This window comes from Salvelinus fontinalis, chromosome 22, assembly GCF_029448725.1.
Source record: "Salvelinus fontinalis isolate EN_2023a chromosome 22, ASM2944872v1, whole genome shotgun sequence".
Taxonomy (NCBI): Eukaryota; Metazoa; Chordata; class Actinopteri; order Salmoniformes; family Salmonidae; genus Salvelinus; species Salvelinus fontinalis.
In genome coordinates, this window is record NC_074686.1 from 7,998,511 (window position 1) to 8,016,087 (window position 17,577).

At 47.9% G+C, this 17,577-nt stretch overlaps 1 protein-coding gene across 17 annotated transcripts in view; it reads left to right on the forward strand.

The window, feature by feature from the left end:
* The window catches only part of LOC129819666 (microtubule-actin cross-linking factor 1-like), a 264,150-nt gene that overhangs the window by 182,005 nt on the left and 64,568 nt on the right, over positions 1-17,577 (forward strand). For 15 of the 17 annotated variants that reach the window (XM_055876130.1, XM_055876131.1, XM_055876132.1 and 12 more), the window contains 19 exons: positions 960-1,109; positions 1,390-1,623; positions 1,880-2,044; positions 3,858-4,199; positions 4,572-4,763; positions 5,075-5,248; positions 5,470-5,593; positions 5,866-6,065; positions 6,246-6,563; positions 7,892-8,058; positions 9,584-9,740; positions 9,977-10,088; positions 10,394-10,456; positions 10,874-11,115; positions 11,325-11,454; positions 12,457-12,656; positions 12,848-13,358; positions 13,604-14,598; positions 15,619-16,119. In XM_055876130.1, coding sequence (XP_055732105.1) covers positions 960-1,109; positions 1,390-1,623; positions 1,880-2,044; positions 3,858-4,199; positions 4,572-4,763; positions 5,075-5,248; positions 5,470-5,593; positions 5,866-6,065; positions 6,246-6,563; positions 7,892-8,058; positions 9,584-9,740; positions 9,977-10,088; positions 10,394-10,456; positions 10,874-11,115; positions 11,325-11,454; positions 12,457-12,656; positions 12,848-13,358; positions 13,604-14,598; positions 15,619-16,119 — 4,977 coding nt within the window. The remainder of the gene's footprint in view (positions 1-959; positions 1,110-1,389; positions 1,624-1,879; positions 2,045-3,857; positions 4,200-4,571; positions 4,764-5,074; positions 5,249-5,469; positions 5,594-5,865; positions 6,066-6,245; positions 6,564-7,891; positions 8,059-9,583; positions 9,741-9,976; positions 10,089-10,393; positions 10,457-10,873; positions 11,116-11,324; positions 11,455-12,456; positions 12,657-12,847; positions 13,359-13,603; positions 14,599-15,618; positions 16,120-17,577) is intronic. The other 2 variants (XM_055876119.1, XM_055876125.1) reach the window with 2 other exon arrangements.

Below are 17,577 nucleotides of genomic sequence, written 5' to 3' on the forward strand. Positions count from 1 at the left end.
ACGTTTAAAATACTCACAAATACATTTTCAATACATTCAATCATCAGTAATAGCATACTTTACCATATAACTTTTGTGGTCATGCTCTCTATCACTGTTTAAATTCTCACTTTTTATCACATATGTTTTGTAACTGGCAAACTCAAATACATATTATTAATAATATCCATCAAGGCAAATATTCTGTACTAACTTTGCAAACTCACCATCACAACCACCCATACGCCTAAATGAGGTTTACATCAGATAGGCAAACAAGCGCTGCTGCGGAAGTTAAGCCATAGTATAGTGACTGATGTTACGACTCGCACCACAGGCTTCTATGCCAAACGTGTTTTGTCCTCTGCATGTGTCCCTGTATAACACCTGTGTGAAATAACATGTCTGCCTTGCTCTTCCAGATTGCCACAGAAGGAAAAACGCTTGTGCCTCCACGGAGAAGGCTAGAGAGATTTCAGTCAGAGAAGCCTTGCGGTGGCTTGAGCGCTTTCCGTTTTTCCTCTCCCCTGTTGTACGATACGGGGAGAAAGGAACGAATAGCATATGAGGACACCGTTTGTTTGTTTGTCGTTGTGTATTGTTGTTTTGGCTTGACTGACCTGTTGATGATGCTGCTGTTTCTATATCTGAATCTGTCCGTCTGTGTGAATCTGGACACATCGTGCTCAAAGTCTGGCAAAGTGTGCACAGATGACATCAAAAGGGTTTAGAAACAAGGAAGTGTGCACTTAACGGAAGTGTGAATGGGTGGTGAAGAGAAGTGTAAAAAAATATCTGGGGTTTGTGTGCTTCTGCTTAGCTGAGTGGAAAACGACAATAGGGGTCTGATTCATTGTTATGGACTGACCACTGTTTATAAGCAAAACGGGCAATATTACTTTTCTCACACTTTCTTTTTGCTTGCATTTCTCCTTTTCCCTCCATCCATCTCTCTTTCGACCTTCATATGTGGCTCTCAGGTGGTGCAGCAGGAGAAGGCAGAATGCTCACAAAAATTGGAAGGCCTCACGATGTGGTTGGCTGGAGCGGCCAGCATGCTGGCCAATCAAAGAGCGGGAGCAGAGTCAGGTGATGTGAATGTGCTGCAGCAGAAACAGAGGGAGTTAAAGGTGAGAAACTCCGATTTTCACCTCCATGTCTCAAGTAAGGAGGTAACCCACACGTTGTTTAGTTGCTCCCGGACCTCTAATGTAGCCAGGTTTCAACCATGCTAGGTCTCTGAGGATCCACAGTTATAGGAACTAGACGACATTAAAACTGTCGGAGCGTCTTAACGCGTTCTCCTTTCTCTACACATGCAATTTTGTATACTCTGCTCCAGAGAAATATGCTACACTACCTGTAACCCCTCTATATCTGACCCCCTCCATCTCTCTCCCCCTCCCCCAGGAAGTACAGAAGGACCTGCTGACCAGAGGCGAGGGCGTGGCGGAGACCATCCGCTCGGTGGAGGAGTTCCTGGCGGAGCACGGTGACAGCCTGAGTCCAGAGGAGAGGGCCAACCTCCAGGGGGCACTGTCCCGTATGAAGGAGCACTACAGTGCACTGACCGACACGGCCCAGTCCTCCCTGGCCCAGCTGGACACGGCCATTAGCACCACCGTCCAACAGAACACACAGAGGGTAAGGGTTTCGACTATTTGTTTAATTTGTGTCTTTATGGGTACTGTTTTGGTTACTGAAAAGAATACTACGGAAATAGCTACAGTATGGCAATTAACCCAGAGGAAAAGCGCTTGCCTTTGTGTTTCTGTGTCAATTATGGTGAAGGGCCTTTCATTCCCTGACTGCATTTTTAATTGGTAGAAATATACACTCACCCTGATCTGTGCTGTTTGGTCTTGTTCTAATATTTCCCCTGTGTTTTCTTCCCCTGTAGGCGAAGGCAGTAGAGGAGCTGCAGGAGACACGGGGCCAGATCGACTCGCTGCTAGAGGAGCTCTCCTCGCTCGACCAGCCTGGGGTGACCGTTACTGACCACCTCTCCTCGTCCTCCTCCACATCGCCAGAGGGAGGTCTACAATCACACAGCGACATGCTCCAGGTCAGACATTCTCCTCGCTCCTTGTTTATTTTCGAAAGTCATTTTGTTCTTGTTGTTGTGGTATGCAATGTGTATAAATGTGTTCAGAATGGAACATAATACTGCAGAAAAGGCCTCTAAAATGGCCTTTTTAGGTGCTTGGCATAGGTTATTGAATGGTAGTCAGCGTGCTTCCCAATAAACTAAGGTAGCTTCCTCTCCTAATCTCCTTTCCAGTTAAGACGGGGTCCGCACAAGGTGCTTAGAGTACCTGAATTTGGTACTCTGAAATTCAAGTACTGGAATACCTTGAAAATCAGACATTTTCTCAAATTGGTACTTGAAAAGTACTTTAAAGTAAAACGAGAGGAGAACAGATATTGATCAAATATATTTATGAGAAATATTAGAAATTAATTTCCTCACGTGTTTGGCGCTGTGGTTGCCAGGCGAGCTCGCTCATTCCACCCACACTGCCACTCAGCCAGGCAGGTACAGAACTGACTAGGCATCGCGAAACGTCACATCGATAGTTAAAATGGCAGGCAAATGTAGATTCAATCCTGCCTTTATTTAACCAGATGGGCCAGTTGAGAACAAGTTCTCATTTACAACTGCGACCTGGCCAAGACAACAGAGTTAAACAAACAAACGTACAGTCAATAACACAATAGTTAAATCTATGCACAGTGTGTGCAAAGGTAGAAGATTAGGGAGGTAAGGCAATAAATAGGCCACAGAGGCGAAATAATTGGAGTGATTGATGTGCAGATGATGTGCAAGTAGAGATACTGGGGTGCAAGAGGGTAAGTAATAATATGGGGATGAGGTAGTTGGGTGTGCTATTTACAGATTGGCTGTGTACAGGTACAGTGATCGGTAAGCTGCTCTGACAGCTGATGCTTAAAGATAGAGGGGGAGATCTCCAGCTTCAGTGATTTTTGCAATTCGTTCCAGTCATTGGCAGCAGAGAACTGGAAGGCGGCCAAAGCAGGTGTTGGCTTTGGGGATGACCAGTGAAATATACCTGCTGGAGCGCGTGTGTGCATATGGAACATTTCTGGTATATTTTATTTTGGCTCATGAAACATGGGACCAACACTTTACATGTTGCGTTTTATTATATTATTGTTTAGTATAGTTTATCCACGTTTTTTTACCACTACATCACTGGACCCAACCAACCCACACCATGTAAGGTGCAAAAAATGCGTCAGACTTTGGCATTGCGAACATGGCTGAATCGGCGCTGAAGAAGGGGGAAAGACACAACGCTGCATCCTGCGCTGGCGCCGCTTCTACATTTGACTTTTTTTCTGCAACAACCTCCAGACCTTTTTTCCCGATCGCCTCATTCGCGGGGTGCTCTGCGATATTCCGTTTTATCATGCGGCAGCCGTGATCATGCCGTTCTGGTGACCGTTCACGTGCCGTTTTCTTCACACCCGCCTCACCAGTAGGCATGTCCCAAAGCTCTGCACATCACTACTCAAATGACGAAATCATCAGTACTGACTTACCACTCATGGATGTAGTAAATAAGTAATGTAACAAAGCATTGAGTAGAACTTGTAAGATAGTGATAAATAACATGTAACTTTTTTTTTCTCATGAGGTTGTGGCGATATACTGCCATCTGGTGGTGACTAGAAACAATTGCATAATATGACCTATTACAAATTTGATGGCCCTTGTAAATAAATATTAGTGCTAGAAAAAGTACTTGAATTTGACTTGGCACTGTCTGTACAAAGCCTGTTAAATCTATTGAGATGAACCCTCACTAATGCTCACTGTGACCATATACGACCTTTGATCTTTGACCGCTCTACAGGCGGAGCTCCAGCAGCTCCAGGCACAGCAGGCCCAACTGATGCAGGTGTCCCAGAATGCTCGCTCCCTCCTGGACCAGCCCGACTCGGCCGTGTCAGCCGAGGAAAAACGCCGTCTGCGGGACCAGCTAGACCAGCTCCAGACCCAACACCAGGAGAAGCTGCGGGCCTGCCAGGAGAGGCTGAGGCGCTCGGAGGCCCTTAAGGACGATCTGGCCAAGTTCCTCCAGGAGCACGGAGGCCTGGGGACCTGGCTGGAACAGAGTGAGGGGGAGCTGTGTTCCCTGGGGGAAGGAGAGACGGACGCACAGGGCCTGAAGGGGAGACTGGAAGAGCACAAGAAGGTATATGTTGTTTTTTGGCTTTTCCTATACATTTACATTACATTTACATTTAAGTCATTTAGCAGACGCTCTTATCCAGAGCGACTTACAAGTACATACATTCATACTTTTTTTGTAGTGTGGGTTAGAGAAAAGCTACATAGCATAGCCATAGAGAGATGATTTACATGAGCGAGATGCAAGCAAATAGGCTTACTAACAATAGTTCAGAGTTTATATTGGCAGTTGGTAACAATATTCACTCCTACTGTCAGCTGTATACACACAGCCATGATACTCAAGATGCTAAGTCTACTGTTTCAAACGTTGTAACGTTGTAACTGAACACATTCTTGACTGTATCAAACTGACCTGGAACCTGTTGTCTTCCAGCTGGCGGAAGATGTGATCTGCCACAAGGCAGACCTGCGCTTTGTGTCCATCTCTGGTCAGAAGGTGCTGGACTCTGTCCAGGGGGCTCTGGAGAAAGTAGGAGGGTCTGACCCAGCCCTGGAGGAGACCAAGCAGCTGGTCACGGGCAAGCTACAGGATGCCAACCACCGCTACACCGCGCTGCACACCAAGGTGGGTCTCATAGAGTAGGGGGATTGTATTCTTCATTACTACTGCGCTTTGTGTACCAATGCACAGTAGAGGTATATCCAAAAGGGCAGGGATTGTGTTGAAAGACGTGCTTTAGTCAGTTAAGGTCCCTTTGAAATATTAGCCTTGTTCATTATTTTACATTCTTTTTTAAATAGCTAACAATCAATCGATAACCATAAGTAGGCTGTAGAGATATTGGACGTTGATCTACTTTCATAGTAGCGATAGTGACCTGTTCATCTTCATCGATCTATGCCTACTCACTCTCCCCCCCTGTCTTCCCTCTCTAGTCTTCAGATCTGGGCGGGCGTCTGTCGGGTCTGTTGGAGCGCTACCAGCAGTACCAGGACGAGGCTGTGTCGCTCCACACCTGGCTCAGCGCCCAGGAACAGAACCAGAGTATAGCCGGACCCAGCGGAGAGACAGACACACAGACACTACAGAACACACTGCGGGCCGTACAGGTGAGAGCATAGAAATACCACCGGTCGATGGGGTATGCAAATATGCTGAATTATTTAATACAGTATATACATGTGACTGAAAGCGGAGACATCGGCATCTCACTCTTTGTGACGAGGGGATGGAACACTGTTGTTTTCTATTCCCCGCACCTCAACATTTCTCCTCCTTTTCCCCCCTTTTCTTTTTCTCGCCCCCCCCCCTCTCCCTGTGTTCTGGTCAGCTGTTGCAGGATGAGCTGGCGGAGCGGTCAGTCCAGTTGGAGAAGGTGAGGAGGTCAGGCAGAGAGCTGGCCAACACACGGGAATCCCCCACTCTCAGAGCTGCTGAGATCACCAGCACTGCAGGTACGCTAGCTCACAACAATGTCTACTGTCCTGCCGTTCATAACCTTCTATATATCTCATCCACTACCCCATATCAATGAATATCCTATTCCTCTATATCCTCAGAGATCATACAGGGGCTCTCCAGTAATGACCACTTACTATCCTTAATACCCCCATTTCTGTTGACGTCTTTTTATATCCATCCACCGAAACAAATGATTCTGTATCGTAATGGGGAAAAGTAACCACACCGACACTCTCTCCTCTCCCCCTTCCTCTCTCTGAGCCAGATGGTCTGGAGAAGAGGTTCTGCTCTCTGTCTGAGTCCGTGTCGGAGCGGGCTGAGCAGCTCCAGACGTCCGTAGCCCAGTCGGTCAGTGTCCAGGAGGGGCTGAAGGGCTTGCTAGCCTGGCTGGATGGCCTGCTGCTGACCCCCGGGCCCATCCAACCTACCGCCCAGGCTGTCCAGGACGCCCTCACACAGAATCAGGTACCATAGTAGAAATACAGGGAGTCTACTATGGAACAGTCTGCAGCTATGATACTTGTTTTTCTTTTACATTAATCTCCTTTTGAACACTTTTCCCTTCACATCTAATACACGCCTCCACTGTCCACTTTGCAGTTGTGTTACATGAGCTTATTTTAACCAACTTCCCCTCTGTTCCAGAAACTACGCCAGGAGCTGTTATCCAGACAGGGAAGTGTGGAGGCCACCTGTGACTCTGTCTCCAAACTGCTCCAGAGCTCTGACGCCTCCACGGCCTCCGGGCTCCAAGCGTCACTAGAGAGCCTGACCCAGAGCTACGGCGCGGCACAGGCCAAGCAGGCCGAGAGGGAGGCTGAGCTCCGGGGGCTCCTGCCCAAGCTGGAGAACTATGAGAGACTGAGTACAGACCTGCAGGGTTTCACTCAGACCTGCCTGAGAGCTCTGAGCCCCGCGGGACAGCCTGACCGCAGTATGGAGGACTACAGACAGACCATAGAGGTGAGGGGCGGGATGATAGATATCAGTGTTCCGGAACCGTAGAGGCGAGGGGTGGGATGATAGATATCAGTGTTCCAGAACCATAGAGGTGAGGGGCGGGATGCTAGATATCAGTGTTCCAGAACCATAGAGGCGAGGGGCGGGATGCTAGATATCAGTGTTCCAGAACCATAGAGGTGAGGGGCGGGATGATAGATATCAGTGTTCCAGAACCGTAGAGGCGAGGGGCGGGATGATAGATATCAGTGTTCCAGAACCATAGAGGCGAGGGGCGGGATGATAGATATCAGTGTTCCAGAACCATAGAGGCGAGGGGCGGGATGATAGATATCAGTGTTCCAGAACCATAGAGGTGAGGGGTGGGATGATAGATATCAGTGTTCCAGAACCATAGAGGTGAGGGGCAGGATGATAGATATCAGTGTTCCAGAACCATAGAGGTGAGAAAGTAAAATATGTAGTACATTAGCCAAACACAGATATTGCGAAGCACATGAAAAATCCTAGAGGAAAACCTGCTTTCCACCAGACACTGGGAGAGGATATCACCTTTCAGCAGGATATTAACCTACAACACAAGGCCAAATCTACACTCGAGTTGCTTAGCAAGAAGTCAGTGAATGTTCCTGAGTTGCCAAGTTACAGTTTTGATTTAAATCTGCTTGAACATCTATAAAATTGCTGTTTATGATCCCCAACACCTTGACAGAGCTTGAAGAATTTAGCTTGAAGAATTTAGAAAAGAATCATGGGCAAATATTGCACAATCCAATTGTGCAATGCTCTTAGAGACGTTCCCTAAGAGACACACCTGTAATCGCTGCCAATAGTGTTTTTAACATGTATTGACTCGGAGGTGAATAATTGTCTAATCAAGGTATATTAGTGGGTTTTTTTATTTTTCATTCATCTTTATAAAATGTTTGAATTTTTTTCTTCCACTACAGAGTATTGTGTGTAGATCATTGACAAAAAATGTAAATTAAGTAAATTTTTATCCCACTTTGTAACACAATAAAATGTGAAGAAATGCAAGGGGGAGATACTTATGATACCCACTGTAGATAGCAGAATTCCAGAACTATAGACATCAGTTAGACCATAGATCAGTCGGGGAGACCATAGATATTAATGTAAGGTGAGAGGAGGATAGTCTTGCAGAACCATAGAAATCAGTGTCGCAAACCATAGAGGTGAGAGGATGATAAAAATGTTAGAGACATAGATATCTGTTTGAACAGAGAGGCACAAGGGACTATGCTGTAAGAGATTTCAGGGAGGATTTGCTACCTTCAGACAACATATCTGTATCTGCCTTACTACTACAGGAGGTGAGAGCGGAGCAGGAGCAGGAGGCAGGTCAACTTAAGTCCTTCTGCCAGCTGGGGACAGACCTGAGCCAAGCCAAGGCCCTGACCAGCACACAGACCCTACTGGACAATGTCAGAGAGGTGTCCGATGAGTTCGCCCGACTGGAAACTAACATCAATGAAAGGTAAGCACTGCCTTAGAATAAACAGAGCCAAAACCATTCCAAAATCAATGCAAGGCTTTGCAGTTCACTGTTGAACAGCCCTGCAAAAAAATGCAAGGAACCATAACCAATAAAAATATGATAATATTGACCCTGTGCACAATGGGTAAGCACTGCCTTAGAATAATACACAAAGCCGAGACGAATACAAAATCGAAAGGAGGTCTCTAGGTGCACCTAGGCTTGTAGTGTAGCACCAATCCCACTAGAGGGAGATAGCTAGATAAAACACAAAGACTTCTTTCTGCCTCTGCTTTGCTTGCACCTTGGGGATTTAGGCTGCGTATCTGTAAAGCACGTTGTAAAAGGGCTTTATGTATGCATTCTTTGTTCAATTGATACACTGTCACATTACTGCCACCATTACAGTCTGAAATATGACACTCACGACATTTCTCTTCACACTAATGCCTTAAAAATTCATACACAAAGCAGGCCAAGACAGATTTTCACAAATCTTAATCTGAGTGGACAAGCTGAAACACAACCCCCCCCCCCCCCTCCCCACTGTGATTGGCTGGGTGGAGAACTTTGAATACACTCCTAATTAGTTGATAGGCTGGATCCTTTGTCCTTCCAGTATGGCAGCACCAGTTGCCATGCCGCCCTGGTTTGATGTGGCGCAGTGAGTTAGCCTGCCACAAGGGAGTCTGGCCTCATAGAAATAGAATGACTGGCAATGTCCCGTCTAGTGTTTCTATTTCTATGTCAGGCCTCTTATGAATACCATTGGACTGTCTGTTCGTCTAGCAAAAGATCGCAAAAGCTCCCATAGCGGCTTATACATGTAGTGAGGGATTAGGCCTGTGCAGGATGTGTCTTAACAGGAGCCCTGGCCCCTTTTTAAAGCTGTGTGTTGCCAACAGTGGTGTGTGGGTGGACAGTGTTAGCTGATGGCACAGGAGTGAATGTGGTCGGCGGTTACTAAAAATAAGCCCTGGGTTATAGTGGGCACAGTTCAGTGTTCATTTATCGGTCATACAACAGGGGCTCTCGCTTACGCAGACTGACCAGGAGGTGAATGACACACTTTCAATGACCCAGACGGTTATAAAATGGTTGTTTCGTCTGTGTGCACTGCAGTCAGTCTTCAAAGCAGCTGCCATGGGGCAGACCAAGTACAAGTACAAGGGTGAAGGCTGAGGAGACTATAGACTTGGGCAAATATGGACGAGATAGTGGTTTGTCCTTAACTGCATCCCCCACTCTTTTTGTGACATGAAGCATGTGATGGTTAATGTAGCGCCTGTGTGTTTTTTATATATGGAAAGGATATTGGAATTGAAATAGAATAATCTCTTCCCCTCTTTCTTTCTCTTTCTTTTCCTTCTTTTGTTCTCCTCATTCCTATTTCTCTTTTTCTCCCACTGTCTCAATTTCTATCCCTACATCTCTCTATTTTTCTCTCTCTTTTTGTTGTTGTTCGATCTTCTCCCCTCTCTCTCGCCGTCCCTTCATCTTCCCCTCTGTCTCCTTCCCTCTCCAGGTACAACGCCATCCAGAGTTGTGAGCAGCAGCTGGGCCAGTTCCGGTCTCTCTCTGGCTCCCTCCTCAGGTGGCTCCAGACAACACAGGAGCAGCTGCCTCTCAAAGAGCCCAACATCAACACAGAGGCCCTGCAGAGGAGAGTGCAGCAGCTCAAGGTGTGTGTGTCTTTTTTTTATTTTATTACTACATGGTTTAATCACACTCTTGCAACAAACAGTATAATCAATCACTGAAACATAATTGACTCGTTCTAAGGTATTGCTAGTTTTCGAAAGTGTACTGGTGAATACATTCCAAAGCATGATAGTGATTCAGAATGATATTTCCATGTGATTATTCATTGAGGAGTTATGTAAGGCCATTAATAACTTTCAACCATTTCTTTACTAAGGACTTACTGAGTGACTGGGAGGCCCAAGGGGTTCGGGTTCTGGAGCTGAACAAGACTGGATCAGAACTGGAGACCCTTATCATAAACATCACAGCCCCCCAGACCAAGACAGGTAAGGGGAATGGGAAACAACTGCCAACAACTGTGTGTGTGTGTCCAGCTACCTGTATGTCCAAGTTCATCCAAGCTCTGTTTGTGAGTATGTTGTGTGTGTGTTGAGGTCTATGCTGTCAGTGTGTGTAACGTGAACACGCGTTCTAGATGTAGCGGTGTCCATGCTAAGCCGTGTGTGTGAAAGCCAGAGACTGAGTGTGTTTATATGCTTAGCAGTGTTTTTACATTGTACTGTCCATGAACGTGTGCTGGTGTCCGTTGCAATGTATGTAGTTGTCTGAGTGCAGTGTGTCCCTCTCCCAGGTGTTCCCCAGGTCAATGGTGCAGGAAGCCCCAGCAGTGTCAATGGCATTCACACATGCAAAGGTGAGCTCACCCTCACTCCCTTATCCAAAACCAATCGTCTCTGGCCTCCTTCCTCATACGAGATGCCCTCCAGCGCTTACAACTTGTGGACATCACAGCTTGATTTACAATCTGTTTTTCTCACTTGCTCGCTCCCCCCAAAAATGCTCGTTATATATCTGTTTTCTGTCTGTGTGTGTGTCTGTCTTCTGTCTGTAAGCTTCTTGTATGTGCTACTGCAGTGTCTAACACCGTTGAAAACGTTTGTTGTCACTAATATTCTGTCGCTCTGGATAGTATTAACCAAATAACTTCAGTGTAAATCTTTTCAAGAGTTTTTCTTTCCACTGTCAACTCTGCTTTTACGTCTGCGAAATGGAAAACACTACACAAATCAAATTGGATTGAATATGATTGATAAGTCCTCCTCTCTCTCAGATCTGACAGAGCTGCAGGTTGCGGTGGCGGAAGTGAACGGTCGTTACGAGGAGCTGGGAGAGGAACTGAAGGACCGACAGTGGCGCCAGGAGACCTCTCTGGAGCTGAGGCAGAAGGCCAGGCAGAGTACCGAGGAGCTCAGCCGCTGGCTGGGAGACCGGGAGAACAGCCTGCACCTGGGCCAGACTGCCGCCTCCCCCTCCAAACCGGAGGTGGTACGCGCCCAGGCCCAGGAGAACAAGGTACGTGTCTGGACTCGGGTCAAACACTGTCAAAATTGGGGTGTGGTATGCCTCTGCTAGTTGGTCATTAATGCTGCATTGGAAAATCAAAGTGTGATCACCCCCTAGCTGACATAAACATATGGTACTTTCCTTTGCTTACTTTCTACATGCTTATCCTTGTCTTTTTGTATCCAACGTACTGATATAGCTGTTCTTCTGTCCGTTAGGCCTTACTGTCTGAGCTGGCAGAGCATTCTGGGAAGGTGAAGGAGCTGAAGAGCACCCTGGAGAAGCTGATAGCAGACAACCCAGACTCCCCAGAGGTAGACACCTGGAGACAACAAATGAAGGAGATCGGTGAGTGGCACTGGGATGGATGAATAGGGTTAGACATTTTGAATAGTTCTGGGGTAAGGGACACATTTTAACATGAGGAACCAGGTAGGCCTATGTTCTTTGCGTGGGCATCTACATAGGACTTGGCCCTGAATCAAACAATAGCCATTTTGAGGTTTGACTAAGCGAGGTGCATTTCAGAGGGTAAGAAAACCAACGCTGTAGATGGGAGGACAGGCTAATATAGTAGTTATTTGAGATTTAATGATTTGCGTCAGCAAGGGTTATTAGAGCTTTTCACAGCTTGAAAGGTAAAGAACATGTGGTTGGTTAAGATCAATATTAGTTAGCACATGAGTGGGATGATTCTGTCATTAACATCACCTTCAAATACTTGATATTTTTCCCCTGACTTGATTAAAGTGATATGTAAGGTAGGAACACGGCAGAGCTCCTTTCTCCACACATTTCACACAGGGCTTTATTTCAGAGCCATGTGGATCCAAGACTCACTCTCTCTGCTGGATGCCCAGTGCATGAGTCATGAGGAAAGAGAAAAATTGCTTATTTCTAAGCGCCGTGTGTGTCAAATCAAATGTTATTTGACACATGTGCCGAATACAACTGGTGTAGACTCTACCGTGAAATGCTTGCTTACGAACCCTTCCCAGCGACGCATAGTTAAAAAATGATGATAATACAAATTAAATGGTTAAACTCGAGGAGTATCAAATTAAACTCGAGGAGTAAAATGCACAAGAATGGAGCTATATACAGGAGGTGTGTGTGTGCGTGCGTGCATGAGCAAGTCAAAATAATTGGTCTCCACTGTGATGAAAATGTCCTTCATACTGTTTCTATTGTGATTTTTCAGCTTTGGGAATGTCACTCATGGAACTCAGTTTCACTGTTTTTATGGTTCTTCACTAGTTTGTTAGTGTCATTTTTTAAATATATATATATATATATAAGCAATAGTTGTTATTGTTTTTCACTCCAAAGTTCACTTCCTATTTACTTAAGACTCCCGCTGGGCAAAGGCCAATGAGGCGGCAGTACAGCGGCAGGTGGAACTGGAGACCTGTGCTGATAGGCTGGGCAGCTTTGCCACAGCAGCCAGTCAGTTGGGGCCGTGGCTCAAAGAGAAGGAGCTGATGATGAGTGTGCTGGGACCCCTGAGCATCGACCCCAACATGTTGAACACCCAGAATCAACAAGTACAGGTACATGGAGGATGTTAACTGTGTTGAACACATGCAAAATAATGAATAAGAATGTCACAATAGATGGTTCACAACTTGCCAATTCCTGATCAATCACTGATCAATTGTACTAGCCAAAATGTAGAAATTATTCCTCGTTGATGGATGATGTTCTGACCCCCCCTTCTTTCCCTTCCCTCCGTCCTCCACAGTTCATGCTGCGTGAGTTTGAGACCCGTCGGCCCCAGTTCGACCAACTCACCCAGGCGGCCGAGGGCATCCTTTCCCCGTCTGGTGGCGACGCCTCCCCGCAGGATGCCAAGGACCTAGCGGAGGTCCGGTCCGAGCTTGGCTCCATCTCGCAGCAGTGGGACGACCTCACTCAACGTCTGTCCCGGCGCTCTGAGCACATCGACCAGGCCCAGGGCACCAGTGAGCGATACCAGGCCCTGCTGAAGAACCTCTCGGTCAACGTCGGGGCGCTAGGCGAGCGGCTGGACAGCCAAGCTTCGCTCAGTGCCCAGCCCGAGGCCCTGAAACGGCGTCTGCAGGAGACGGGCGAGATCCGCTCTGAGCTGGAGCAGAGGAGGGAAGAGCTGGGCGAGGCGGAGAAGCTGTGCGGCGAGCTGAGCGCCATCGTGGTTGAACCTTACCTGAGAGACGAGCTGAAGAAGAGGCTGGAGAGCGTGAGTGGCCCGCTGAGGAGTCTGGAGGAGAGGGCCGGTGAGTCTTCTGTCTTGTCTATGGTGTTCATCTTAATTCTGTTTGCATGAATCTCTGTTGGCTTCAGTAGTATTTGTATGTGAAGGGGACCGGTATGTTTTTGGGGGAGTTTTGGTCTCATTGTGGCTAGTTGTCAAATTTTTCAATCCAGCGTTATAACCTCTCTCAGGCTTAGGTTGAATGTTCTTCATCAAAACATCTGTAAATGAATAGCATTAAAATCCTCTGTCCTCTCTTTCCCTCAGCGGACGGTTTATCCCAGCTCCAAGCCGCTCTCTCCAGCACCCAGCAGTTCCAGCAGATGTTCGAGGAGCTGCGGAGCTGGCTGGACAACCAGAGTGGTCAAAGAGACTCTACCGCCGACTCCCTCCCCTACCAGCCCGAGGCTATCCGGACCCTGCTTGCCCAGCAAGACGAGCTTCATCGCGGGGTGGCCAGCCAACGTGGCCCCTACGAGCTCATCCAGGCCGAGGGGGCCTCCCTTCTCGCCTCGCTACCCGCCGGCGGCGAAGAACGATCAGCCTTACTGTCCCGGCTTACCGCCCTCCGCCAGGACTGGGATGATCTCAACCAGTGCATCACGGAACGCCAGAACCGGATGAAATCCGCCCTGACCAAGGCCGAGAGTTATCAGCAGCACCGCGCCGAGCTCACGCCCTGGGTGGCAGAGTGCGAGGAGCGGGAGGCTGACATCCAGCTCTCCCTAGACCCTGCGGCCCTGGATGAGGCTTTACAGAAGTCCAGGCAGCTGTGTTTGAATCTAGACCGCCGTCGCCCCCTCCTGGAGGCTTTAAACATTGCGGCCGACCAACTCCTGGAACACTGCCACGTTGGAGAGGAAGACGTACGCGACGAAAAAGCCCAACTCAACCGTAGAGTCGACGGGCTGGGAGAAAACCTCCAAAACCGTGTTTCCCAACTGGAAGAGCTAGCGGGTCGACTTAAAGAGTTTGAGGACGGGCGGCAGGCGGTAGAGAGGAGGCTGGAGGCAGCGCGGCATCAGATCGAGGTGCAGGAGGCGCTGGGCCCACAGGCGTGCAGCAACAAGAGCCTGGAGCGGCTGAGGAGCCAGCAGGAGACGCTGCACTCGCTGCAGCCACAGGTGGCCTACCTGAGGGATCTGGCCCAGGGGCTGGTGCAGGACGCACCCCACACGGCAGAGGGTGGCGGAGAGGGAGGACAGAGGCTGGAGCAGCAGGCCCGAGACACGGACAGAGAGTTTGGAGACGTCAGCGAAAAGGTGAGAAGATGTCTGAGGAATTTAGTATACAGTGTATTTCATGTATAAATATTTCATAGACACTCCGATGAAAGATGGAGGCCAACATTCTGTTCAATAGGAGAATGTCACAAAAAAGAAGTGTCGTTTTCAAAAATATAAAACACTCAAATAGAGGTGTCACAATACTCTTCAACAGCCTTTTCTCTTTTGATACCATTTGTTTGGCTTTATTGGACTTATCAATTTGACATGTCCTTTACAATTACATGAGTGGACAAATGAGGGAAGGAGACAAGGAAAGAAAGCCATTTATGAGTATTGTAACACAGCCAATCTATTCACCCTGGAGTGTGACTGATACAAAGGAGGAGCCAATTTTAGCAAGGGTCATTGTGTGTGTGTGTGTGTGTGTGTGTGTGTGTGTGTGTGTGTGTGTGTGTGTGTGTGTGTGTGTGTGTGTGTGTGTGTGTGTGTGTGTGTGTGTGTGTGTGTGTGTGTGTGTGTGTGTGTGTGTGTGTGTGTGTGTGTGTGTGTGTGTGTGTGTGTGTGTTGAAAGAGAACAGAATGTCTTTTTTAGCTGACAGAGGAGTTCAAGTGATCTTATATGGTCATTATACAGCTCGAACGCTTCAGACCATCTAATCACCATACTGAAATGTAAACCAACGAGACAGGAGCATTGTACTGTATATTGATAGGTATAGTTACCAAATGTGCCATATATAGTTACTTAGACTTGTTTCACTTACAAATCAATACGGTATTTCATCAGATGCATGGTAAGGAGATATTACATTTGACCATTATTGATTAGATAATTGTCTCTTAACTCTCTTGCTAATGAGAAAAAAGTGAGTCATCAAAACAGAGATAAAATGCTGACTCATGTAGCCTAGTTAATTGTATTTGTCCCTGTATTTATATCATATCGTTACATCAGCAAGGCACCATGGCGTTTCCAACTTGCTAACATTATTAACGCTGTCTCCCTTCCTTCCCCCCTTTCTCTCTCTCTTTCTCCCTTCCCTCTCCCTCAAGATTGAAAAGTGCTGTTCCACCCTGGAGTCCCGTCTCCAGGGCGTGGGCGAGGTCCAGTCCTCGGTGCGCGACCTCTTCTCCCACCTGGCTGACCTGGACGACGAGCTAGACTCGCTGAGCCCCGTGGGGCGCGACGCCGACTCGCTTGCCTCGCAGGCAGATGCTGTCCAGGCCTTCCTAGCTCGCCTGGCCACGTTGAGGTCAGAGCTCGAAGGTCACGGAGGCGACTGCACCGCCATGCTCCGGCGCGAGGGGTCGTCTCCCGATCTCCTCGCCCTGAGGAGAGAGACTGAGGCCCTGAGCCGCCAGGCTGGGAAGCTGTCCGAAAGGGGCCAGGCCAGAATGGGACAGATCGAGGTGGCTGCCGAGAAGGTGGGGGAGTTCTACGCCAAGGTGGCGGAGCTGCAAGGGCTGCTGGGACGGGCAGAGGAGGGGCTGAACGCGCAGGGCGTGGTGGGGACAGAGGTGGAGAACATCAAGCAGCAGCTGCACGAGTTCAAGGTAAGAACGAGTTTGATATTTATTGTTGTGAATGTGCTACTACTGTCATGGAAATGGAATGACTAGAATGGACGTCAATGTTCCGTGATGGGTGGGCCGGCGGCCATTTTTACTCTTTACACAGGCCTGTATTGTCTTGTGAATAACCAGGCATCCTCTACTGACGGAATGAGGTCAATATCCTTCCAGGATACCCGGACCAGGTCGATTAGAAAGGCCTGCTCGCTGAAGTGTTTTAGGGAGCGTTTGACAGTGATGGGCGGTGGTCGTTTGACTGCGGACCCATTATGGACGCAGGCAATGAGGCAGTGATCGCTGAGATCCTGGTTGAAGACAGCAGAGGTGTATTTGGAAGGCAGGTTGGTTAGGATGATATCTACGAGGGTGCCCGTGTTTACGGATTTGGAGTTGTACCTGGTAGGTTCATTGATAATTTGTGTGAGATTGAGAGCATCATGCTTAGATTGTAGGATGGCCGGGGTGTTAAGCATGTCCCAGTTTAGGTCACCTAACAGCACGAGCTCTGAAGATAGATCTGAAGATAGATGGGGGGCAATCAGTTCGCAAATGGTGTCCAGGGCACAGCTGGGGGCAGAGGGTGGTCTATAGCAAGCGGCAACGGTAAGAGACTTGTTTCTGGAGAGATGTATTTTAAAAGTAGAATCTCAAATTGTTTGGGCACAAACCTGGATAGTAGGACAGAACTCTGCAGGCTATCTCTGCAGTAGATTGCAACTCCGCCCCCTTTGGCAGTTCTATCTTGTCGGAAAATGTTATAGTTAGGGATGGAAATTTCAGGGTTTTTGGTGGTCTTCCTAAGCCAGGATTCAGACACAGCTAGGACATCCGGATTGGCCTAGTGTGCTAGGGTAGTGAATAAAACAAACTTAGGGAGGAGGCTTCTAATGTTAACATGCATGAAACCAAGGCTTTTACGGTTACAGAAGTCAACAAATGAGAGCGCCTGGGGAATTGGAGTGGAGCTAGGCACTGCAGGGCCTGGATTCACCTCCACGTCACCAGAGGAACAGAGGAGGAGTAGGATAAGGGTACGGCTAAAGGCTAACAGAACTGGTCGTCTAGTACGTTCAGAACAGAGAGTAAAAGGAGCAAATTTCTGGGCACGGTGGAATAGATTCAAGGCATAATGTACAGACAAAGGTATGGTAGGATGTGAATTCAGTGGGGGTAAACCTGTGCATAGAGTGACGATTAAAGAAATATTGTCTCTAGAAATTGCATTTAAACCAGGTGATGTCACTGTGTGTGTGGGAAGTGGAACTAAATTGTTAACGGAGGTGTATTGAGCAGTGCTAGAGGCTCTACAGTGAAATAAAGCAGTAGTTACTAACCAAAACCGCAATGGGCAAGGCATATTGACGTAAGGGAGAGTCATGCGTAGCCGGGTGATCATAGGAGTCCAGTGCGTGGCTTCAGGCAGCTAGCAGGCCGGGCCTA